Raw genomic sequence first — 24,232 nt, forward strand, 5'->3', positions numbered from 1 at the left:
TTTTGACTTTCAATTGGTGTGTTGTCACGACCGCTGAAATGTTTTGATGGCCTGTTTATTCCTCTTTTTTTTTTTTTTTTTTTTTTTTTTTTTTGATAGTTGACTGTGGATCTTCTAACATGCTCTTCTTGAATGTTTTTTTGAAAACTTAAGCTCTGAAAGGACTCGTGTGTGTTGTTTGAGTAGACTTGCCTGCTGCTGCTGCTCTGGGGTTTAAGAGTGAGTAAAACTTTGTGAATAGTAGCAGCAAGTTAAATTTTCATAACAAGGAAATGTTGAGGTAAAAGGGTATTTATAAGATCGTTGTACAGATATGGTTAGGATATCCTAAGAGCTATATTTTTGGTTAGGAAAATACATGCCGAACTCGTGAATTTAGGCGAGATAGAGCGGTCTTGTTATATTAACTATCTATTATTGATAATTTTGTGACCGATATAAAATATTTACTGTTTTAACAACATAGAAGAGCCTCAATTAGTTGTCTTTATTTTAGGATTTTTGTCGGGCTGTTAATTTGTGGTCGATTGATACAGCGGACTTTAATTTTCAGCGACGTTCCAAAATAAAAAAACTAATTTTAATAAAATTCTAAAAAGAAATTAAGAGACGTCTCTCGCACATTCTAATCCTTTCCAAACCCAGCTTTTAACACTGCTTTTCTTTTGCTAAAATGGTCCAATTGATTCGGGCCTGCCCAACTCATTCAATACCCAAATAACCCCCAAAAACAAGAAAGAAAAAAAAATCTCTGTCACTCCGCCCCTCGCATCCTTCTTCGCTCCCATCACTACTTCCACTGTGGTCTGCAGACTGCAGCAAGAGAAGAGACAGAGACAGAGAGAGAGAGAGAGATGGCGGGTGCGGAGAAGCCGACGGAGGTGAGCAGGTGGAAGATGTTCGAGGGCTACAACCGGCGCTACAACCACTTCAGCCCTACCCTCGGCTGCTCCATGACCTTCTCCATCTTCTTTCCCCCCTCCTCCTCCCCCTCCCCAACCCACAAATTCCCCGTACGATCCCCCCCATCCTCCTCCTCCTCCTCCTCCTCCTCCTCCTCCTTCCCTGCATTCACATGCTCTAATTTTTTATTTTCTTTTCTTTTTAAGTCGAAATAGATCAAACACACATCTACATATATCGGCTGCCTGTAAAACTAGGGAAATTCATGATCTGACATCATGCCAAATTTTCTACCAATACATTAATGTCTAGATTTGGATTATCATCGTCGCTGGTATTATCTACAGGTACTCTACTGGCTATCTGGGCTCACTTGCACTGATGAAAATTTCATCGCCAAGTCCGGCGCCCAGCGCATGGCCTCCGCGAAGGGCATTGCTTTAGTTGCTCCCGATACTTCTCCGAGTAAGTTTTCCGCTAACGCTCGACTACCGTGTCGAGCTACGCCATTAGTTGCTTCGATAATGCAAAAAGTTTTGGCACCGTTATTTCGTTCCTCATATTGTTCATACACGATCATGTGATTTGTAATTTCGTTCATTTGATGCAGGAGGGCTTAACATTGAAGGAGAAGCAGATAGTTGGGATTTCGGTGTAGGTAAGAGTTGACACTGTAACGCGCTTTATCGATTTGATGCGCATAAGATTTTTATTTTTTTTCCTGATCAATTACTTGATTCTTTGTGATTAGCCGACGCATCTTCTTGCGACAATTGCGTGACTATAGACCAGTATACTTTGCTTGCCTCATTATGTGAATTAGGCTGCTTAATCTCTGTCTTTTTCTTTCCCTGTGCAAAGAGAATGCATTATAAAGAATTATTTGAGTTGATTTTCTATGCTGGCATATTATGTTTTGAGAAATACAAAAGAAGTATGTGCAACCTTGTACCCTACTAATTTATCTTATGACAAATTAACTCTGCACAAACCTCACCTCAAAAAAAATGAGGTTTATGGAGAGGCATGAAACTCAAAAAAAAATTTTTGGGGGGGGGTTTGAATCTACTTCTTGGAATTTTAGGGAAAACAAACTACACAAATGAATTCAAGTTGGCAATATGCGCATCATCGATAGAAACAAGTGCATCATCTCTCCTTTTTTTTTTTTTTTTTGTTTTTCCTAGTGGTGGATTGTGTGTATGTTACTTGTATACTGTGTATAAAAAGTTCTCAATCTTTAACTACTGTGCCTGCCTCTTTTTTGCTTGACTAGGTGCTGGGTTTTACTTGAATGCCATGAACGAGAAGTGGAAAAACTGGCGCATGTACGACTATGTTGTCAACGAGTTGCCAAAAATTTTGGACGAGAATTTCGAACAGCTTGACACATCACGTGCATCCATTTCTGGGCATTCAATGGGTGGACATGGAGCGCTGACGATCTACTTGAAAAACCCTGAGAAGTACAAGGTATCTCGTCGAGTTCATCTTTTGTTGAAAAATCCACAGTTAGATTGAGAAATCACCTGAGCAGTGGTTTGTTCTTGCCATATTGTACAGTCGGTGTCTGCTTTTGCTCCAGTCGCCAATCCGATAAACTGTCCTTGGGGTCAGAAGGCGTTCTCAAACTACTTGGGCAGCAGTAAGTCTGACTGGGAGGTAAACTTCTCATGTTATTTTAAGTTCTTTAGGAAACTTTCCTGCAGTTCCTTTTGTCTCCCACTGCCAGGTTTTATTGTTATATATAAAATTATAAATTTTCTTTGTAATGCAGGAGTATGATGCCACTTGCTTGATTAAAAAGTTCAACAACACAATTTCTACTCCAATTCTTATCGATCAGGTAACTACGGCATTATCTGGACAGTATATTTGGATGGTATTTCTCTTGAGCTTGAGCCTCATAGTATTCTCATAGTAGTTATTCCGCTTCTATTTGATCCTGCTTCGAAGTATTAGGTACTTCAAATATGAATCTCTTTTGGTGCTCTTGGAGTCGGTGAGCTTTTACAATTCATAACAACTAAAAGATACGGTTCTTGGAGATTGACTAATTGGACTGCTGCAATTTTCTGAGACTGACAACTCTTGGCAAAAGATAATTGATAATTAGTATAATGATTGAAGATAATTATCAGAAAATTACTTTTGTCGTGTTTTGTCGACCAGGGAAAAACGTAAGTTATGATTTGGTTGGTTCTGAACTTCTGGTTAGCTTAAAAAGATGGGTAGACCATTTTGCCTAAATTTGACTCCGTTCCAAGCTCGTAATTTGTTTTTGATTTGGTTGGTTCTAAACTTCTGGTTGGCTTAAAAAGATTGCTAGACCGTTTTGTTTAAATTTGGCTCCGTCCAAGCTCGTTAATTTATTTTTTTTGTCCTAAACCCTTATAGTACGCAAAGACGTAAATTTCAAACACGATTGCTTGAATGCCTGTAGTTTGCTTTCCAGAAAACTTCTGGATAATAGCTTCATAGTATCGAATTATTCTTATAAACTTTGTGCGTGTCTGAAATATAACTAAACTAATTCTCAACGGCGATTACAAATATGATGCTATTTTGGGCAGGGAGATGACGACAAGTTCCTGAAAGATCAGCTGCTACCACGCAACTTCGAGGAGGCTTGCAAAAGTGTGAACGCTCCGTTAATTCTGCGTATGCAACCTGGTTACGACCACTCCTACTTTTTCATCGCTACTTTCATCGATGATCACATTGCCCATCATGCTCAAGCTCTCAAGGGTTGACGGCTACGAAATCATACCTTGATCTGCAGTACATCGTTTCGAAGAGCTTATGATGCAATTATGCTGGATTTATCGTGTCCTTCTTGCTAAATATGACATCAGTTTTTCCTTAGTCTATGTCAGAGACTATGCTTGTCGAAAGTTTGTCGAATTTGTGTCTGCATTATGCCATATCTAATGATGCTTCTTGGAGCTTTTGGAGGAATAAAATGGGGAGTCAGGCTTTAAATTCATTCTCTTGCTAAAATTTCCAGTATCTGATGCAGAGGGGCTCGCTTTTGTGGAGAGAGCTCCCCCAAATGAGGAGTGCAGGTGCGAGTTGCTAGATCACACTTTGATTCGAAATTTGTATAAATTATTGTGGTCGCCGTGTTTGGTTGCACTTAAAAAGGCCTGCAACAGGCTTAGGAGAAATTGCTTGGCAAAAACATATGGAACTTGTTAAGACTATGACCTATTTCGCTATTCAAACTTTTAAAATTTGGATTTTACTCTCTGGTCTTTCAATATATTTGATTTCAATCATTCAACAGTACTTTGACTTTCAAAGTTTAATGCGTCTTTTATCTTTATGAATTTAGCTGATATATTTTATGTACTTTTGTAAGTGTAAATTTATTAAAGTATTAGCTTAAATTTTAATGCTAAAGTGCTGTTGACTGATTTGAATTAAACAAATTGAAAAATTAAATAGTGAAATTAAAATTTTGAAATGTTGCGTAGCCAAATTAAAATGCTCCATAGTTCATGTTAAGTCATGTTCTTTTTTACCTAATAGTTCTTACTAAAAAAGTTCTTTTATATTTAAGGAAAATTAAAACCAAATTTGTATTTAAATACACTAACCATTCCAAAATTTTAGGCCTATTTAAAATAATGGTAAATGCAAGGATTAGAACCGACACAATTTGAGGTAGAAGATAATCGAGAGCGAAAGGTTATTTTGCGCAATTAAGCCAAAATGGTGGAGAAAAAAATCAAGCACAAAAATCTTTGCTTGTGCATTGTGTTTGTTTCTTGAATTGAAGTAATGCTATAAGTCTCTGAAAAAGATATTCAATATTTTCCCATACATGATGTGCATGATTGTGATTGTTTTATGACAGTATCTTGCAGCGAGCCAAAGCAATGCTATATGTACATCCTATACTAACATCTTTTGCAGCGAGCCAAAGCAATGCTATATGTACATCCTATATAAAATAGACGTGAAATTTACATCCTAGTTTTTTGTGGTTAACATTTATCCATTTATCTTATCAAAATTTTTCACAAAAATTTTAAATAAATTTTATAAATTCTTGGATTATAGGGTATAAAGATGTACACCCTTTGTAGATATATATGTATGGGGTATACAAACAATATTTTTCTATGGCAGTATATAAATTGACTAGCAAAGGTGTACCTGCTTGCTGTAGAGTTGGGCCTGCCCTCTACAGCATTAATTGGCCTTTCTAAGAAAAGACAATAAATTATATGCTTGGAACAGTAGCAGTGTTTTGAAAAGTTTTCACCACATTGTAATTTAGAGTTTTTTTTTAGATAAACTTCAAATTAGCACCCGGGGTTTAGCTTATTTATTTTCTTGTCACCCCATAATTCAAAATTTTCACTTTGCTTCTCTGTGATTTAGATCATTTCTATTTTACCACTCTATGGTAAAAAAAAAAGCATTTTACACTCCACGTGGTTTACTATATATATATACTTTACTATTCCGTGATTATTTAAAAATATTTATTTAGATAATTCTTTTGATAAAATAAAAAGCAAACTATGAAAAAGGTAAAGTAAAATTTTTTACCTAGATAGTAATAAGGTAAAAATAAGCTAAACCATATGGTGATAATTTGAAATTGAAATTTATTTTTGTTCTTTATTAAATTTACAACTAACATCATTCAAAATTTAAAAAGGAAATGATGGTATAATGGGACCCCCACATGTCAAGAAAAAAGAATTCCCACATACAACGGCTCTAAATTACATTTTTTAATTAACACATAATTAAATTTAAATCAAATTTAAAGTTTAATTTAATCCTCCCCTTCCCTTCTCTCCTCCTCCNAAAAAAAAAAAAAAAAAAAAAAAAAAACCCTTCTCCGAACCTGTAAACGGAAAATACTACTACGATTCCGCACCCAACAACGCGGCGCACGTTGGCACCCTTCCCCTCGCTTTCCCTCCTAATCACCACATCCCCCCCCCCCCTTCTTATCATCGTCTCCTCCCTATACCCCTTCGCACGCTCGAACCATGCCTTTGTTCCCCTCCGCTCCTCCCCACTCTCGCTCTCAACCAAACCCTAGCGCCCCGCACGTGCCCCTCGCACGTGCCCAACCCCCTCTTCGTCCTCCTCATCCTCCTCGTCGACGCGTATACCCCCTCCTTTTCCCCTTTATACTCTCCCCCGAGCCCGTCTCTAGGGCTCCACTCTTGGCCCCGAAACCCTAGCAGCGGAACGGCCTCTCCTACTCCAATCTCTTCAACCTCGATGTGAGTTCGCCTCCCGACCCGATTCCGCGTGCGCTTTTGTGGATTTTGTTGGCGTTTTTGGCTCCAAGATCGCTTCTTTTTCCCCCCTTTTCTTATGTTTTTGTGATTAGTCGTTCTTCTGGGATGGAGAGGGAAAGGGATTTTTGGTTTTTGGTCGGCTTGGTTTCTGATTAGGGCTTCGGTTGCAGCTTGTTTTGTTGATTTTGGTTTTTCTTGATTAGAGTTATTCTGGTGCGATCGTGATATCAGTTTGGTGTTTCTTTTCTTTGATTTTATTGAATTTTTAGCTTTGTACTCTTTCTTTGCTGCAGTTATCTATTTGTATGTTTATTTTGTGAAGCATATTTGCTGTTGTATTCGGTGGTGGCTAAGTAATGGTTTTAGTTCCAATGCAGCTTGCGTTACTGTGATACTTGATATTTTTGGTCATTATTATGTGGTAAAGTCTCTGTAGTGATGCTTCTTTTGATTGTATCCTGTAGTTAACAATTTCATAGGAGTCAATTAAGACGCTTTATCTGATTTCTTGGAGTTTTTTTTTTCCTTACATTTTTGTTAACTGTTGTTGGCGTTCCTTGTTTTGCATGTAGTCCCTGGTGAATTTTCAAGTCCCTCAACCAGAAGATGATTATAATAACTACGACAATGGTAGTCAAGATGAGAGCAGAAGTACCCTAGGTAGGCCATTGTGTAATCTGTTTTTAAGTTCAAGTTCTAAACTCTTTTTATATGTTATTTTTCGGTTTAATCCGTAGTTGGTTATTTCTTTGTATGTAGTCTGAAGCGAAAAAAAGTGGTGGTGCTTTAAAGGAAGAAAATTTGATTATATACATCAATTCATTTTCTTGTAAGTGCTTATTTTGATAGTTTATTTGGGGTTTGGCCTTTCAGGTCATGGATTGGACCGTTCTAATGGGGCTATTGATGGGTCTAAGCGGCGGAAGAAGCATGCAGCTGAGCCCTCCTCTACGAGGAGAGATTTCGACAGTAACGATGAAGATGATGAAGACTATGATAATCGAATAACTGAAGAGCACTACCGATCGATGCTTAGCGATCACGTTCAGAAGTACAGAAGGGTCCGGTTTAGGGAGTCTGCATCAAACTCGGGTTCAATCCGCATGGCGGTCCCATACCCTAAACGAAGTAATGGTGCGAAGGCAACGAGGCTCAGAAACGAGCCTTTCATTTCTGCGAAGGAGAGATCACTACGTGAGATGGAAGCCTCAGAAGACTATAATGAACGTGAATTTGATGCGGAGTACTATGGTATTAGTAGGTTTGCTTCGACCCTTGATAATGCTTACTTGGATATTGGGGAGGGAATTTCATATCGGATCCCTCCAACTTATGATAAGATTGCTGCTTCCCTCAAGTTGCCAAGCTTTTCTGATATTCGTGTGGAGGAATACTATTTAAAGGGCACTTTAGACTTGCGGACTCTGGCGGAGATTATCACTTCTGATCGAAGGTCTGAGGCTCAGAATCGTGGTGGTTTATGTGAACCTCAGCCCCAGTATGAATCACTTCAGGCCAGGTTGAAGGGTCTTTCAAATCAGAAGTTCGCTCTGCAAATTTGTGATGTTGGTTTGGATCCCTTTTCGATTCCTGAGGGTGCAGCTGGGAGGATAAGGAGGTCAATTATTTCTGAAAATGGTACATTGCAGGTCTATTATGTTAAAGTCTTGGAAAAGGGAGACACATATGAGGTCAGTATTAGTGAATGGTGTGTGTGGATCTTTTTCATTACCAATCCTCCTGTTTCTTATCATCTTTTAATTTTGTTTTCAGATCATAGAGCGCAGCTTGCCAAAGAAACAAATAGCAAAAAAGGACCCTGCAGTGATTGAGAAAGAGGAGATGGAGAAGATTGGAAAAGTTTGGATTAATATTGTGAGAAAGGATATTCCGAGACATCACAGGATATTTACCAATTTTCATAGGAAACAGCTAGCAGATGCGAAGAGGTGTTCAGAGACCTGTCAAAGAGAGGTGTGACATCAGTCCTTATGGTACACTGATTGAAATTTTTCTATTTTGAGTTTTGACAAATTCTGCTTACAAAATGCAGGTAAAACTGAAAGTTAGCAGATCACTTAAGTTGATGAGGAGTGCTGCAATACATACCAGAAAGCTAGCAAGAGACATGCTGATATTTTGGAAGAGAGTAGATAAGGAACAGGTATCCATCTCCTTCCTCAATTTATTCACACGCTTTTCCTGCAATTTGATATGGTAGTTTCATGTTCAATAGTTTTCTTATTTCTTTTCTGAATCACATTCAGATAATAATGTTGCTTTCCTTTTTTTAAAAAAATTTGAAGTTATTTTGCTTTTATGCTTAGGTACATATAATTTTCTTTTAACTGAAACCTACTGCTAAAGTGTCTACATGTGTTATGCAAATCCAATCTACTCTCTCTTCAATGATTCCTGGATGCTTGGACGTTAATCTCGTGGTCCTCGATGCTCAGCATTTACATTTAATTCATTTGTAGAGCATACACTGTCAATTTGAATAAGAAGAGTTTCGCGAGTAAAATGAAGAAGTCAAATGACTAATTACATTTGGTTCATGCATCAAGACTATAGTTGCTATCTGTTTTGTCGATCTGATTATTGATTTTATTTAAACTGCCTTTGTTGTATTTGTTTCCAGGCTGAACTCAGAAAGAAAGAAGAAAGGGATGCAGCTGAAGCTTTGAAACGTGAGGAAGAGCTTCGTGAAGCAAAGAGGCAGCAGCAGAGGCTCAACTTCCTGTTATCCCAAACTGAACTGTACAGTCATTTCATGCAGAACAAGCCGAATTTGCAATCTGCTGGAAATATAATTTTGGCTGATGGCAATTTAGTTGGATCAGAAGAAGGATCAGCCCTTGCAGATGTTGAACCTGATGAAGAAGAAGATCCTGAGGAAGCCGAACTAAAGCGGGAAGCTTTAAGAGCTGCACAACATGCCGTGTCTGTGCAAAAGAAGAAAACAGATGAATTTGATAGTGAATGCTTGAAGCTGCGACAAGCTGCTGAATCAGCTATGCCAGTGGATGATTCAGCAACTGCAGGACCTACTAACATTGACCTACTAAACCCGTAAGATTATTCAAAAAACCTATGCTCATTAATAATTGGCAAAATTTCATGTACTCTTTAAGTACATATACTTGTGCAGGTGCCCTCTTTAAAGTTGGAAACATCTTAAATATGATAAGTGCATAACCTTAAAAATATGATAAGTCTCCTGAAAATGCATTCGTAATTTTTATAAATCCTCTCCGATAGTGCATTTTTGAGTATTCATTATCTTTTAGGGGCATCTGGTGATATTCCAAATTTCTGTTTGGTTTACATGGTATTTTGATGCTTTTGAGGTCATGATCAAAATTTCATATAATAATTAGAGGAAGTTCATGGCGATTTTTTATTCTCTTGAAATTAAGCATGTTTTAATTTTGGTGTTTTTATACTTTTCAGTTCTACGATGCCTGTAACATCGTCTGTGCAGACGCCAGAGTTATTTAAAGGAAGATTAAAAGAATATCAATTGAAGGGATTGCAGTGGCTTGTTAATTGCTATGAACAGGTAAGTTTTGTAATGTGTTTGAGTTTCTTTTGGTTACTGTTCTATGCGTGCAGATTCTCCTTGGTTGTTTTTTTTTTAATCTGGAAAGCGGTTCTTCGGGGTGGGTGGGGGTTGCGGATGTTGTTGACATGCATTGGCAAGTGATTTAATTTGTGGGGGTACCCGGGTTGTAAATGGATTTGACTGTACATCACAAACTTAAGTCAGTTATCGCAAGCTAGTGGCTATCAGTAGGATTTGACAGTGCTGAAAACATCTTGGCTCTTCTTGTTACCTCACTATATAGAGAAATTGAATGCTTCTTTTGTAACTCTTGATTTCCATTTCTTTTTTCTTATTCTAATATTTGTGTCAATTAACAAATTGCAGGGTTTAAATGGTATCCTTGCGGATGAAATGGGACTTGGAAAGACTATCCAGGCTATGGCATTCTTGGCCCATTTGGCTGAGGTAGGTGATTTAACGTTGGTAAATTACTGCTGTACTTACGTACTAAATTCCTGATTCTCTCTTTGGGCTTTCATGTCTGACATGGTGGAGCCATTTTACTTGCTTTTTACTGCAAAGTCATGTCGACTTTTTGATGTTCTTCCTCCACTTTCGCTCGCTCTATATCATCTGTAATTTGATGCGGGCTGTAAAATTAGGGTCACCTTTTCTCTGATACAGCTTGGTATTTAAACTCACCAAAAATTTATTAATTTGTTTGATCTGTCTCCCTTAATTTGTTTTAATCAGGAGAAGAATATATGGGGGCCTTTTCTAGTGGTTGCTCCTGCATCTGTTCTGAACAACTGGGTAGATGAAATCAGTCGATTCTGCCCTGATCTGAAAGCACTTCCTTATTGGGGTGGACTTCAAGAAAGGACGATTCTCAGAAAAAATATCAATCCAAAGCGACTCTATAGAAGGTAAACTGTGAAAAGCTGCAACATATACGCTGTTTTAATGCATCTGCTTTTGTTTCAGGGTTTGACTTTTGACTTCTTCCCTCCATTTTCTTATGGAACGAATTTATTTTTATTGAATATCAGGGAGGCGGGATTCCACATACTTATTACCAGCTACCAGTTGCTTGTAACAGATGAAAAGTATTTAAGGCGTGTAAAATGGCAATATATGGTATTAGATGAAGCCCAAGCTATCAAAAGCTCAAACAGGTAACTGCTGCTATTCTTCTTCTAGTTTTTACTGGATACTATGGCGGAAGTTATCGTGTTGAAGTATGAATCTGGTCTACACTTGTGGGTTGCTTGAATGGTATACTGCTATATGGAATTTATTTCCAAGTTTCTAATTACTCACATGTTCAGTTTCCACAGTTTCTCAGTACTAATACATTGTGCTGAAGTCTGAAAATTTCCAGTAACTACTTCCACTTCTTTCTTTTGCAGTATTCGATGGAAGACATTGCTCAGCTTTAATTGTAGGAATCGCTTGCTTCTAACTGGGACACCAATACAAAATAATATGGCAGAGTTATGGGCCCTTCTTCATTTCATCATGCCCACTTTATTTGACAGTCATGAACAGTTCAATGAGTGGTTTTCTAAGGGGTATTGCTTAAGAAACATTAAGCTTTTTCTTTGTCTTCATTTAGTTTCTTCAACTGATTGATTTTCTTTGTCTCTTGCTCGTATATTTTATTTGTTTTTGCTAGTATTGAAAGTCATGCAGAACATGGAGGCACATTGAATGAGCATCAGCTTAATAGACTGGTAAGTAAAATTGTCAAGTATGAGAATTTGCTTTTCTACTGAAGAACCTGTCGATCACTTCATTCTTCTGTTGAAGCTACATTTAACATTTTTAGGCAAATGCGGTCAAGAAAATAAATGCGAAGGTTGATGATGGAAGTAGTCATAACATGCTGTACATATGATCAAATATGTAGGCTGTCTCATATTTTTGTCACAGTTAGATATGAAATTAACTTGGAACCATACGAGAGTATGATTTCTTTATTTGGTGCACTGACTTATAATGTTTCCTGTTATTTTTGTCCTTAAACACCTTTTTTTTTTAATATTCTATTAATAAAGTGGGATAGAATTCTCTTCGCAGTTTATTATTTGCTCATAAATTTTTGTTTCTTTCCCCAAACAGCATGCTGTGTTAAAGCCCTTTATGTTACGGCGGGTCAAGAAAGATGTGATTTCGGAAATGACCGGGAAGACGGAGGTGATAGTGCACTGTAAATTAAGTTCTCGTCAGCAACTTTTGTATCAAGCTATAAAAAATAAGATATCACTTGCTGAGCTTCTTGATTCCAGTCGTGGCCGTTGGAGTGAGAAGAAGTTACTCAACTTGATGAATATTGTTATCCAGTTACGAAAGGTACTTTATTTATCCTGTGCTTCTCATGATTTTTTTTTTTTTACCATTCCTAGTTTTCAAGTGTATTATAGCCTTAATTCTCATAGTAAGAATAAATGGCTTGTCCTCAGTTTTTTTGTGTCACCGTGCTGCTTTTAGTAATTTCCTCCTTTCCAATTAATGGTAGGTGTGCAACCATCCAGAGTTATTTGAGCGCAATGAGGGTAGCACGTATTTTTACTTTGCAGATGTCCGATATCCTCCACTTCCTTCATTTGGGGAGCTAGAGGATGTATTTTATGCAGGGGAGTCTAATCCTATAACATATAAGGTGCTTTCTTATACTCGTGGATTTGTCTAATATTTTGGTATTTTCTCCCTAAGTGGATGTCTCTGTCCTCTATTTTCTCCATTTATTGAAATAGTATTACTTTTCTATTTTCAGGTACCAAAGCTGGTGCATCAAAAGGTCATCCGTAACACAGAATTGCCTTGTTCGGTTTCTGGCCGTGGACTCCAACGTGAATGTTTTGATAAACTTTTTAATATATTTTCAACCGACAACATTCATCAGTCGGCATTGGCTCAATCTGGGTCATTTGGTTTTACTCGTTTGATGAATTTATCCCCTGGGGAGGCTTCATTTTTGGCAAATAGTTCTTTGCTCGAGAAGTTATCATTTTCTGTGATGAGGTGGGATAGACAATTCATTGATGAGATTTTAGACATATTTTTGGAATCTGAAAGTGATGATTTTCTTCACCACAATAACCTAAACGGAGGGAAGGTTCGGGCTGTTGCACGAATGCTACTATTGCCAACAAAATTCGAGTCAAGCTTCTTCAGAGACAAGCTTGCGACTGGTCCGTGTGATGCACCATTCGAAGCATTAGTTAGTTCTCATCAGGATAGGTTCATAGCCAACACGAGGCTTCTGCGCGCGACCCATGCCTTCATTCCACGAGTTAGAGCTCCGCCGGTAAGCCATTTTCATTTCATTTTTCATTTCACTTCATTGCGTCTTTAATGCTTATAGCTTGTTTGTTTTGCTTCATGTGCTGTTCTTGTGCATTTTTCTCTAAACTATTTTGATGTTAATTTGGCAGGTAAATGCTCACTGTTCTGATAGGAGCTTTGCTTATCAAAGGGTTGAAGAACTACAGCATCCCTTTACTAAAAAACTGCTGCTTGGATTTTCTAGGACATCCAAGTTTAATGGTCCAAGAAAACCTGTTGGCATTCATCATTTCATACAAGAAGTGCACAGGGATTTGCCTATTCCCCAGCCCATTCTGGAACTGCCATATAAGATTTTCGGGTCTTCTCCGCCCATGCAAAGTTTTGATCTTGCTAGAATGCTTACTGTAAGTCCATGTCCTCTTCTTTTGGTTTATGTAGCCATTTTGGACAAACTCAACATAGAAGTCCATTTCTTCTTGGTGATAAAGGCGTTTTTTGCTAGTGTTTTAACGATTTAACTACTTAAGGAACTTGATTGGCTTTTAACCATGCAACCTGAAATAATAAAGCCCAATTTGCTTACATTAGTCTGCTAGTTCTATATATAAACCATAACTTTTTCCTGCACAGTAATTTATTGCCATTTTAAGCACTAGTTGTGGTTACTAATCTGCATTGTTCTTGGTGTAGGATTCTGGGAAGCTTCATACACTTGATATATTGCTGAAACGTCTTCGGGCTGAAAATCATCGGGTACTTCTGTTTGTGCAGATGACAAAAATGATGGATATCATTGAGGTATTTCTCATTCCTTATCTTAATGCCGGTGGTAGGCTTTAATGCTTACACCTCATGGCGTATGAAGTTAGCCGTCTCCAAATCTGAATTAATTAAGTGAAATATTATATACTGGCAACCAAGTTTTTCCTTTCTCCAATTACGTCAATCAAAGTTTGATCAGAGTATTCAGTTGAACAGTACCAAAATAGTGAGATATCTTCATGATATATTAGCAATCTAGTGAACTAATTAATCATTGATGATCTTTTTTTTTTTTCCCTTTTTTGGGTATAAATCAGTTATCGGGATTTTTACTTTGTTGGATTTATTTTATTTTCTATCTAGTCTGTCGCTTGCATTGGGAAACTAAAGCCTTTGACAACCTTGACATTGACCATAATACCATATATAGAGTAAAGCTTTTGAAATTTCTCTCTTCATTCTAGCTTTAACATAGTGTGGTACGTCATTCATCCATCTGTAAAATTACTTATTTTGTATCAACCAGACCCCGGTGAGCACTAATTGAAATCATAATGCAGGACTACATGAACTACAGGAAATACAAATACTTAAGGCTTGATGGATCATCGTCTATCATGTCTCGTCGTGACATGGTTAGAGACTTCCAGTGCCGGTAGGCATTCTCTATTTCTCTAATGTATATTTACATTAGGATCTTTGATAATTATAGATGGATCGCCCTGATGCTGTAGGTCTGAGGTTTGACTTTGTATTCTCTCCTGTGGCAGGAACGACATATTTGTGTTCGTGCTGAGCACCAGAGCAGGAGGACTTGGTATAAATTTAACAGCTGCTGACACAGTTATATTTTACGAAAGCGATTGGAATCCAACCTTGGATCTGCAGGCGATGGATAGAGCACATCGATTAGGTCAGACAAAAGAGGTTAGTAAAATCAGCATTAACTTGTATATGTTAATCACATGAATGCTCAAATTCTCCATTATCGAGGGCATTATGCATTGAAATTCTTGACCTATGTAATATCTACAAAAATATTTATTTCCTTCGATTGCTGATTTCCTGTTGTGATATGTGCATGCATGTGTACTTATTTGTCTAGTGCTATCGGCTATTTAAAGACATTACTGTGGCCAACTGATTGTATTGAAAAGAAAGGTCAGATATGCTGTGTTTTGTGCAAGAGAACAAACTGAAGATGTTACTGGGTTTTGATAACCTTGCTATGCTGTAAAAGTTGTTAATTAGACTCTGTATCTCATTGATGACTCTAAACACACATCAAATGCAAGTAATGGAGGAACCTGGAGAGAGTGGAAGTGCACAAATTTGATTTATCCGTCTGTCTTAGTTGGGAGAAGGTATTTAAATTTGAAGAATTATGGAACCATAACCCTACATCTATATGTAAGGAACTTTTGATAGGCTTATAACGGAGTTAGAGGATCTCCACCAAAAGATGCGTTTGGTCAATTCCAATAGCTAATTATTCAAATAACAGATCGTGGAATTGTCCTCTTAGTCCTATGTTTTGAATACATGGACAATAAAATAGCAGTCTTAATTACAGAAATATTTGAAAATCTCACTTAAAGAGTTCCCTTCAAAGGTATTGTCTTTCTTCAGATATCTAAAATTCGAGCATTCAACTTACTAAAATGTTCTTTACTGCTTTGCTGAACAATTTCAAGTGTGACTGTCTTGTCTGTCCCTATCTCTCTATGTATGCTTATGATTTTGTTTGTTCTGCTGTATAGGTCACTGTGTATAGATTAATCTGCAAAGAAACAGTTGAAGAAAAGATTCTGCAGAGGGCAAGCCAGAAAAACACTGTGCAACAGCTTGTCATGACAGGCGGGCATGTTCAGGGAGATCTCTTGAAACCAGAGGATGTTGTCTCTTTACTTCTCGATGATGCCCAATTGGAGCAAAATTTTAGGGAAGTTCCTTTGCAGGTGCGCTCTTTCTTTTATCTGTCTACTCTTTTGTACTGTTACTTGACGTTGTTCCAAACCTGTGAAGTCGTGAACAAAGCTTGGTTCATTCTGTTTTAATTGACTATTGCATTATTAGAGAAGCAATCTGCTTGGGAAGTGCTCTGTAGGATAAATATTTCTGCTAAGGTGGCACATTTCCGCTTCAGAAATGATCATTAGTATCTTTTGTTTTTTTGCCATTTTTTCTCCTCTTATTAGGCTAAGGACCGTCAGAAGAAAAAACGACCAGTGAAGGGCATAAGGGTTGATGAAGAAGGAGATGTGACATTTGAAGACGTCAATTCAGAGAGTGCAGACCAAGAGACCGGAGCCAACAAAAAGGTATTTGGAATGTCACTCTTTTTTATCTTTATGCAGTTTCTCATTTAATCTACAAGAAATATAGGTGGTAATAGTGCAAAGGTTTCCTTAAATTTTGCATTTCTAATCTCTCATTGGTTATACGGAGACATGATGCCTTCTATATGCGCGCCTTGGCAAAATGAAATTCAAAGGTTTCATTAAATTGGGCCTCTTGTTCTAACTTAAAGCTGATTCTTATTTTTCCATTCATTTACTTGTATTGAGAACCATGCACCTGAGAAACAGTTGAATACCAACAAAAAATAGTTAGGGAGAGATGTATACTTCAAGGAAATATTTATTCAATATTTATTCATATTAGAACTTTTTATCTATTTGGAAAAATGAAATTTAGGCAGTATAGAATACTTATCTGTGTCACATTTGATATTTGATACTAACAATCTCTTGCACAAAACAATCACCTTCATGCTATCTCTTGATTTAATGTTTTATAATGCGGCTCACTATGTGATATTCGTTTCAGAGAAAATCAAACTCCCAGAAGCAAGCTGCAAAGTCACGAAATTCTCAAAAAGCAGACAAGGATGCTGATCTTTCTATGGTGATTGATGAACCTAGCCCATTTGGATATGATGAGGATCAAATCACCCAACGAAGGCCGAAGAGACCCAAGAGGCCCACGAAGAGCATTAATGAGGACATTGAGCCTGCACTTGGTTCTGGTTCTACAACACCTGCTGTAGAACCAGCTGACGATTATTCATCTCCTCACGATTACGGCACCCCTGATCCTATGGCTGGGACTCAGCGAAGCATGAGAGCCTATGCTCATTCTCCAATGACATAGTATCTCACTATGGTGGCAAATCATAAACATAAAATAATATAACGGCCGTTTGTTAATGCATACGGACGACAGCGTGGGGTTTGGAAAAAACTAGATAACGAAACCCTGCCGCATCAGCATTATGGGCTTTGAAGAAGCTGGATGCTAAGCTGCATGGATGTTGGTGATGGAGAAAGCCATTAGCACCGTCTTGTGTGGTGGTCTGCGGACCTGCCAAGTAGCATAATCAATCAAAGAATATATACGGTTGATATGTTTCGAATTCATGTATGCTTGAATGGAAAGATCTCACATGTAATTTTAGCAATATTCTAACAATTTTTTTTTAACACTATAAGAGAAGGTTACTCTAGCTCTTCCTGTACTGGAGGCTATTGGTGTATTGGGATGGCGAAATGGCCGAGGCCTTTTCTGTAAATCAGCACTTCGCCGTGCTTATAGTATATTGGGAAAATCAGGAAGCTTAGCTAATGTAAAGGCGACTTTAGCTCTCTATGATTTTGATGTGCAGTTTTTCTCAGTAATAGCTGATGGTGACTAGAATGTTTTTTTACTCATTAATTCTAATTGATTAATGGAATAGGTACGGATAGTGTGATAGATGAGTGTGACCATCATGTACATCTAGCTTGCTCGGTACTTTTACGGTATGTATCGTATTGATCCTCTGTGGTTATTTATTACTTTCAGAGTTTGAGTTTGAATGATCATTGTAATTGCCTGTTTGAATTGAACATGGCGGAACTCTTTCTTCTTAATACGTTTGTCTGGTTGATCGCTTGCAGCTGAATCTTAGAATGCTAAGATGGAAGAATAGGCAACTTGATTCGAGATGTGCGTGCGTGCATACCAACTAGTATGGGGACGGATTTGTTAATTGTTTTGAGATGGTTGTAAACAGATGAGTCTCACGTGCGTTGCACATGGGAGGAAGCCACAAGTGAGTCAATTTCAAAATGTATGGATAGATCATAAGATATTGAAGTTAAGTAGCAGATTTTACAAATAGCCCATAGTCGATCACTCTAATTTTTGATTCTGCTTCGATCTACACGGAAGAAACAAAAAAGCGGAAAAAGAGCGAGCGTGCGCTCGAGGTGGCCTCCGCATCGCCATGAGATGTCTCAAACCCTTCTCGATCTACTCCGCTATTCTCCGCGCGATTCGTCTACCCCGCGTCGGTTCGCAACGCTCGCTCTCCTCCCCCCTTTTCCTATCCCCGCAGGTGATCTCTTTTTTTTTTCCCTTTTTTTTTTTTAACAAAAAAAAATTCTCTTGTTTCCATGTAATTTTTGATTCCTCTATTCGCCTTTTTTGTAGAATTTTATTTTTCGTAGGATTTGCTAAGATTCGTTTCCTTTCAACAGCAGCAATCTTAGCGAAATCGTTCGACAATTAGAAAAAATCCATTTTTTTTGCTGCAGCGGAAAGCAGAAACGCGATTTGAGCCTCAAAAGCACAGCTTCTCTATTTATGTTGAATGAAATAAAAAAAAAATGCTGTAGGGCATATATTTTACTTCAATCTTCTTTTTTTTTTTTTTCTTTTGCCCTTCATTGTAAATTTCAGCTTGCATAACTTTTGTAGTGCCTACATTAAATCTTTTCTCACTTTTTTTTTTTGTGTGTGTGTGTGTGTGGGTTAATTAGATTGGCAAAAGAGACGCTCTGTATTTATTCGGGACGAAGAGTCGTTACCTATCATCAACAGGTATCACATTACACTTTCATCTTTTGCTTCGAAGATCTATGGGCATGCTTATTTATGTTTTATCAGTTACTGTAATTTATTTTCATCCATCTTGGTGTCTATGGAGTGTATAACCTTCGATTTGCCTAGTATATTACAACACTTAAAAATCCAACATTTTAGGGAGCAGGAAAGAGAATCAGATACGAAAGCGGGACTCGGATTCCCATTGTTGCCTACTAGTAATTATTATTATTATTTTTTAATTAAATGGAGCATTTGACCGTAGTCGGTTGAGAAAACAATGTGCGGCTTATGAATATCAGAGCTATTCTGATAATATACCAACATTTTCTTTTCGCATGCTTCTTATATTTGCAGAGAGAGGTCCAAAAAAGTTGTTTGAAAATTTTATTATTGTGTGAATTTTAATTCAGTATTTGAAGTGTAATCTATCATTAATACAAGTCGGGGCTTGGCCAGTAAGATATCATATAATATTACCACATTCAGTTGTTTTTTTTTTTTGTTTGGGGGCGATGCAACTCACTAAGATACATATTTTTGCAGTTGAGACGCTATTAGAATACGAAAGAGATGAGCCGTTGGATGATGGGAAGGCGGTCAAGAAGGAGTCGACACTTAATCTCGCACTTTCTCAGCTTGCCGGTGATTTTGATAGAGAGTCCAATTTGACTTTGAACCGTTTCTTCTGTACCCGGCATACCTCGGTCATTTCCACGGGCTCTTTAAAACTCGATCTTGCTCTCGGCATTGGAGGATTACCGAGGGTAATAATGCTATACAATGGTTTTTTTTTTTTTTGCAATGCTTTTGCAGTACATTAAATTCATTTGTTTTCATATTGTGGGACTATTTTCTTTTCTGAACACCATACAGAGGTATGCACTAATATGTTTTATAGATTTATAAGTTGAACCAAAAACTGTTTTCTGAACTTGTGTTTTTAAGATCCAACCGAATTGAACTATTTGTACTTCCTAGACTGAACCTTTGAATGATACGCTACGTAGGATATGAATTTGTAAACAACTAACGCAATAATGAGGGTAAATGGTCTATTGGAGTACTGGTTACTTTCTTGGACAGAATTTCAAATTTCTTGCTTCTAACAATATATGTGCTTCTTTTCCCCCCTATTAACAGGTTGATTATTTTTGAACTAATTCTACCTTCTTCTAGCATTCGTAGTTTTCTTTTAGAGTTGGAATAATATATTTGTTGATTTATGGAAAATAAGTCCTCCCCATTTATTACTTGTGTTAAGCTCATATTTATAATTATAGTGTTTGCTATGTAGTGCAGGGGAGAATCGTTGAAATTTTTGGGAAAGAGGCATCTGGGAAGACAACACTGGCTCTTCATATTGTCAAGGAAGCTCAAAAAATTGGAGGTTTCTATTTCTTTGAGCTAATTCTCTTTCTACTATTGATAATTCCTGCCTTTTAACTTCGGCACTCTCATGGATGCTTGAGACCATAAACTGATAAGGATAATTATGCTCTTCAGTTCGAAGTATCGCATCAAGGAAGCTAAAGAATTGGTTGTTGTTGCACCTTAGTAACGTTTCATTCTGCTGCTTACGCACATAGGCAGGATTATCAACAAATGATATATGTCTAGGCACTGGTAATTAAAGTCACTCTTTAAACCGCCTGACTCATTAATATCAACTTCACAAAGGAAAAAAACTTGAAGTGGTTATGGCAAACAGTGAATGCTGAAAATATGAAGAAATGATCAGCATTACGACTTGTTGAGTCCTAATTTCCGTATAATTAATTAACAACTGTCCTCTTCATTTAGTTGGTAGGGAAACTTGCCTCCTGTGTGGCACAGACTACAAGCTGTAGTAGTACGTAGAACCGTGAAGTCATCCTAGATCCTGATATTCTCAATATAATGATTCTTGCAAGATGATGTTTTTTTGCAGTTGATAAATACTTGACATTAAAGGCTGAGATAAGATTGCTTAATTAGTTACCTCCTTGTTTGACTTTCGTTATATATGTACTTGATTACATAATTCTTGTCGAAACTAAACTTGTTTGAAAACAAGAAGCCCCTTCAAGTGAAAACAGCTTTTTAAAAGGAAGGGACTCTTCTCGCCTGGGCCACTGTCTGAATTCCTTAATTCTTTTAGCTAGAGGTGCTTTACAGATATTTTTGCGCTGAAATCATTTCATCTTGATTTCAGTAGAGCTTTCAGATGTCTGTCAACTTTTAATCGAAAAACTAATTCCATTTATTTCGTCCTTAAATTTGCATCTCATGCCTTGTTTTGGGTTTTACACCTCTTGTTCCTTTGATTGGTATCATACTTCACTTTTCAATAACAGTTTGAATTTTTTTTTTTGATATTTAATTTTTTTCTTGTTTTTGCAGGTTGTTGTGCTTATTTCGATGTAGAAAATGCATTGAATCCTTCATTTGCAGAATCCATAGGCATAAACACTGGAAATCTCCTTATTGCGCGTCCTGACTCTGCTGAAAATTCCTTAAGCATAGTGAACACTCTGGTTAATAGTGGATCAGTTGATGTCATTGTTGTTGACAGTGTATGTGTATCTTCTTCTTTTGTTTCCTAATATTTCTTTGTTATTTACTTATTAGTTCATTATTCTTCTGGATTTTTTTTTTTTTGGGTGCTATGCATTGGTTGTTGAAAGCTCCCATGACTTTAAGCACAATGTAATGCATGATGTTTTATGCCGGTACACGGGAAAATTGTATACCTTCATGAATAGATGCCTATTAGGTTGGTCTTTTTTTCCTCTGACATTGAAAAAGTAACAAGTTTTACTTTTGAAAGAATTGGAAAACAAGAAAAATGACTCTCAGAAAAAATTTTAAGCTTGTTTATGATGTAATGCTATTTTCTGGTTGATACATCTTTTTAGAGTTAGCCGATATTCTCTTATCATACATTTCTTAGATTGCTTTTCAAAATAATGCAGGTGGCAGCACTTGTTCCAAAATGTGAGCTTGATGGCATTATAGATCTGAATTCTGAGGATGTACAGTCGCGTTTGATGACTCAAGCACTTAGAAAAATTCATGATTCACTAAGCCGATCAAAAACCCTTGTCATTTTTGTGAATCAGGTAAAATATAAGGATTCTTCCGCACTTCATTATTTTCAATATTTCCAATTTTTTTTAGATCCTTAGTTAAGACTACTGTTAGGCAATTATGCTACTTGGTTGGGTATGCCAGAAAATGCCACTTTCTAACATTATACAAGTGCTTACTGAAATTCAGAAAAGGAGATTATTTACTCCTTTTCTCAGGAGATAGACTTTTATGAAAAGTACATTTTATTACAATGATCATTTATTCGTCGATGCCTCTGCAATGTATCTCAATTTATATCTTATATAACATGTATTAATATGTAGGTCAGAGCAAATTTAAGATCAAATCAAAGCGTCGGGGAGAAAAACGAAGTCGCTTGCGGGGGGAATGCTTTAAAGTTTTATGCAGCAATTCGAATGAGGATTTCAAGAAAGGGCTTGCTGCAGACTGAAGATAAGGTATCTGTTTTATTTTTTTTATTTTTTTCTTTTCCCGCTTATATTGATTTCTCTTCTGAATAAATTTTCTTATGGGCCTTTACATGTTTTGTCCTGACAATTTAAAATTAGTTTTTCTGGAAAGAATAGAAAAGTTGGTTTCCTATATAAACAAAAGAAAATAGGCTTGGCTAGGTGCGCAGCTCATTGGTTAAAGCTTCGGATGTCTGAACCAGTACTTATGCCAGCAGAACACATTTAACGCTACATATATGCATTTTCATGTTTTTCAAGTGATATTCTAGAAGATATTCTTGAAATCATCACTAATCCCAAAGTTTTGCTTTCAATCTTGTGATCATAGATAACTGGGGTCGGCATTTTGGTGCAAATTGTGAAAAACAAACTAGCTCCTTCGATGAAGAAAGCTACTTTAGATATCCAATTTGGGAAGGGGATTTGCCATGAAGCTGAGATTCTGGAGATGGCTTCTTTGCATGGAATTATATTGAGAGAGGGAGGTGGATACTGGATAAAAGGGTCGTTCTTCAAAGATCAAGCAGAGGCCGAACATTTCCTATCCGAGAATAGCACGGTAGCAGATGAGCTCGTCAATAACTTACGGAGTCAGTTGTTTGAGATGCCAGAATATGGAGCCTGAGACAGATCATAAACCGATTTTTTTATAGTAAGATTTGAATATTGCTTCGCTCTAAATCACGTTTGGATTTGCAAGAAGAGATCTCACAGTAGCAGCTGTGATTGTTCGCGAGTGCTATAACACTATACGATTATACAATTCTTTGCACGATCTAGTTTGTTCTTGTGAAGTAGAAGTTCCTCCCTGGCTCTCGACGGCATCCTTTTGCACTAGGAACTGATAGAGAAGGCCATGCTGATATTTTGCTATTGCGATATCTCTTCGTGAAGGTAATTTTTGTGTGTAATTCCTGCGTTGACGTGTATATCATTTTATGTACTCCATGATCAATGTAACAGTATGAATGTTCTGTTAATTCTCAAGCCATCGTAGGGTGGAGGTGGTGGTGGTGTTGTTAGTTTATTTTGTCTGTGTGTGTGTGTGTGTGTGTGTGTAACGCTGAATGTTTACAGCTTAATTATGATTTGACATTAATCACAGCATGTCAAGGCATTTATTCTTCTACATGTGGTTTTAGACCTTCCACATTGTGAGAATCGATTGCGTTTAATGAGGATGCTTTTGATATGTTGCGGTATTTAATTAGTGAAAGTGATATTAAAAATATTTTAGTAACCGTATGTAAAAACGATGTGTTTGATTAGGAAAGTAATACTAGAACTATTTATGTAACTGTATGTAAAGATGAGAGTGAAAAAAAATTATATACATACATATATAGAACTAGTCTGGAATACTATTAATAGCACCAAGCTATTAGTGCTATATTAGTTTTTTAGCTCTTGGATTGAGAAATGTGTGGTTAGGATGATGTGGGCTCTCTAGGGTTGAGTGAGCGGTTGGTTGAATAATATAATCTAACGGATAAAAATAATCAAAGGGTTAAATTTAACGGTGGAAAACTTGATAGCACCAAGCCCTTGGTGCTATCGATAGTATCCCAGCTGAACTCTACATATATAAAGCTATGCTCCTATAATATCTATAATATTGGGATTCTGTTATTGTAGTCTTATTTTCAATTTTAAAATATTCAAATCAACAATCCACATCGTTAAAATAGATTTAGGGTATTTAAAATTTTTTAGAAATAAAACTTTATATATTTTTTTGACATGGTTTGCTTTATGATCAAACCGTTTTAAAATTATCAAATTTCAATGGCCACTATAAGTAGTTTATAGTTTAACGGTGTAGAAAATTTTAAATTTATTCAAATTTTGATAAGAAATATTTTTAAATTATCTAGATCAAAATCAACATTCTTGATCTTGAATTTAAAAGTCCTATACTCAAATTTTAAAGATTATTTAATTTTTACCGTTCATTTTGATATGATTTACTTACAAAATCAACGATATTGAAAAAAATTAAAATTCTATTTTTAAAAACTTTATATACCCTAAATCATATTTTAACGGCG

The 24,232-nt window shown here is 36.8% G+C and overlaps 3 protein-coding genes across 3 annotated transcripts; all 3 read left to right on the plus strand.

The window, feature by feature from the left end:
• On the plus strand, positions 681 to 3,889 carry LOC109708645 (S-formylglutathione hydrolase). Its single transcript, XM_020230452.1, has 7 exons — positions 681 to 1,013; positions 1,251 to 1,368; positions 1,514 to 1,561; positions 2,180 to 2,376; positions 2,467 to 2,565; positions 2,681 to 2,749; positions 3,477 to 3,889. Exons 1-7 carry the CDS (start codon positions 855 to 857, stop codon positions 3,654 to 3,656), a joined length of 870 nt encoding a protein of 289 aa, XP_020086041.1. The 5' UTR covers positions 681 to 854; the 3' UTR covers positions 3,657 to 3,889.
• LOC109708734 (DNA helicase INO80) lies at positions 5,436 to 17,487 on the plus strand. Its single transcript, XM_020230554.1, has 23 exons — positions 5,436 to 5,444; positions 6,117 to 6,155; positions 6,746 to 6,833; positions 7,047 to 7,864; positions 7,947 to 8,147; positions 8,227 to 8,337; positions 8,815 to 9,245; positions 9,627 to 9,735; positions 10,105 to 10,185; positions 10,474 to 10,646; positions 10,770 to 10,895; positions 11,130 to 11,291; positions 11,396 to 11,453; positions 11,842 to 12,072; positions 12,239 to 12,382; positions 12,497 to 13,030; positions 13,158 to 13,415; positions 13,702 to 13,809; positions 14,334 to 14,428; positions 14,544 to 14,700; positions 15,534 to 15,731; positions 15,972 to 16,094; positions 16,603 to 17,487. Exons 1-23 carry the CDS (start codon positions 5,436 to 5,438, stop codon positions 16,924 to 16,926), a joined length of 4,578 nt encoding a protein of 1,525 aa, XP_020086143.1. The 3' UTR covers positions 16,927 to 17,487.
• LOC109709274 (DNA repair protein recA homolog 2, mitochondrial) lies at positions 17,919 to 23,345 on the plus strand. Its single transcript, XM_020231425.1, has 8 exons — positions 17,919 to 18,151; positions 18,576 to 18,636; positions 19,186 to 19,406; positions 19,942 to 20,029; positions 21,022 to 21,194; positions 21,594 to 21,740; positions 22,035 to 22,169; positions 22,513 to 23,345. Exons 1-8 carry the CDS (start codon positions 18,041 to 18,043, stop codon positions 22,807 to 22,809), a joined length of 1,233 nt encoding a protein of 410 aa, XP_020087014.1. The 5' UTR covers positions 17,919 to 18,040; the 3' UTR covers positions 22,810 to 23,345.

This window comes from Ananas comosus, linkage group 4 (genome assembly GCF_001540865.1).
Source record: "Ananas comosus cultivar F153 linkage group 4, ASM154086v1, whole genome shotgun sequence".
NCBI lineage: Eukaryota > Viridiplantae > Streptophyta > Magnoliopsida > Poales > Bromeliaceae > Ananas > Ananas comosus.

Excerpts from the sequence above, each read along its gene's own strand:
- LOC109708645 (XM_020230452.1), top strand. The coding sequence starts at position 855 with ATGGCGGGTGCGGAGAAGCCGACGGAGGTGAGCAGGTGGAAGATGTTC. Across the intron at positions 2,566-2,680 it reads GCAGTAAGTCTGACTGGGAG|GAGTATGATGCCACTTGCTT; the intron begins GTAAACTTCTCA and ends TTTGTAATGCAG. Across the intron at positions 2,750-3,476 it reads CTCCAATTCTTATCGATCAG|GGAGATGACGACAAGTTCCT; the intron begins GTAACTACGGCA and ends TATTTTGGGCAG.
- LOC109708734 (XM_020230554.1), top strand. Across the intron at positions 7,865-7,946 it reads AAAAGGGAGACACATATGAG|ATCATAGAGCGCAGCTTGCC; the intron begins GTCAGTATTAGT and ends TTTTGTTTTCAG. Across the intron at positions 14,701-15,533 it reads GATTAGGTCAGACAAAAGAG|GTCACTGTGTATAGATTAAT; the intron begins GTTAGTAAAATC and ends TCTGCTGTATAG.
- LOC109709274 (XM_020231425.1), top strand. The coding sequence starts at position 18,041 with ATGAGATGTCTCAAACCCTTCTCGATCTACTCCGCTATTCTCCGCGCG. Across the intron at positions 18,637-19,185 it reads TCGTTACCTATCATCAACAG|TTGAGACGCTATTAGAATAC; the intron begins GTATCACATTAC and ends ATATTTTTGCAG. Across the intron at positions 21,741-22,034 it reads TTGTCATTTTTGTGAATCAG|GTCAGAGCAAATTTAAGATC; the intron begins GTAAAATATAAG and ends ATTAATATGTAG.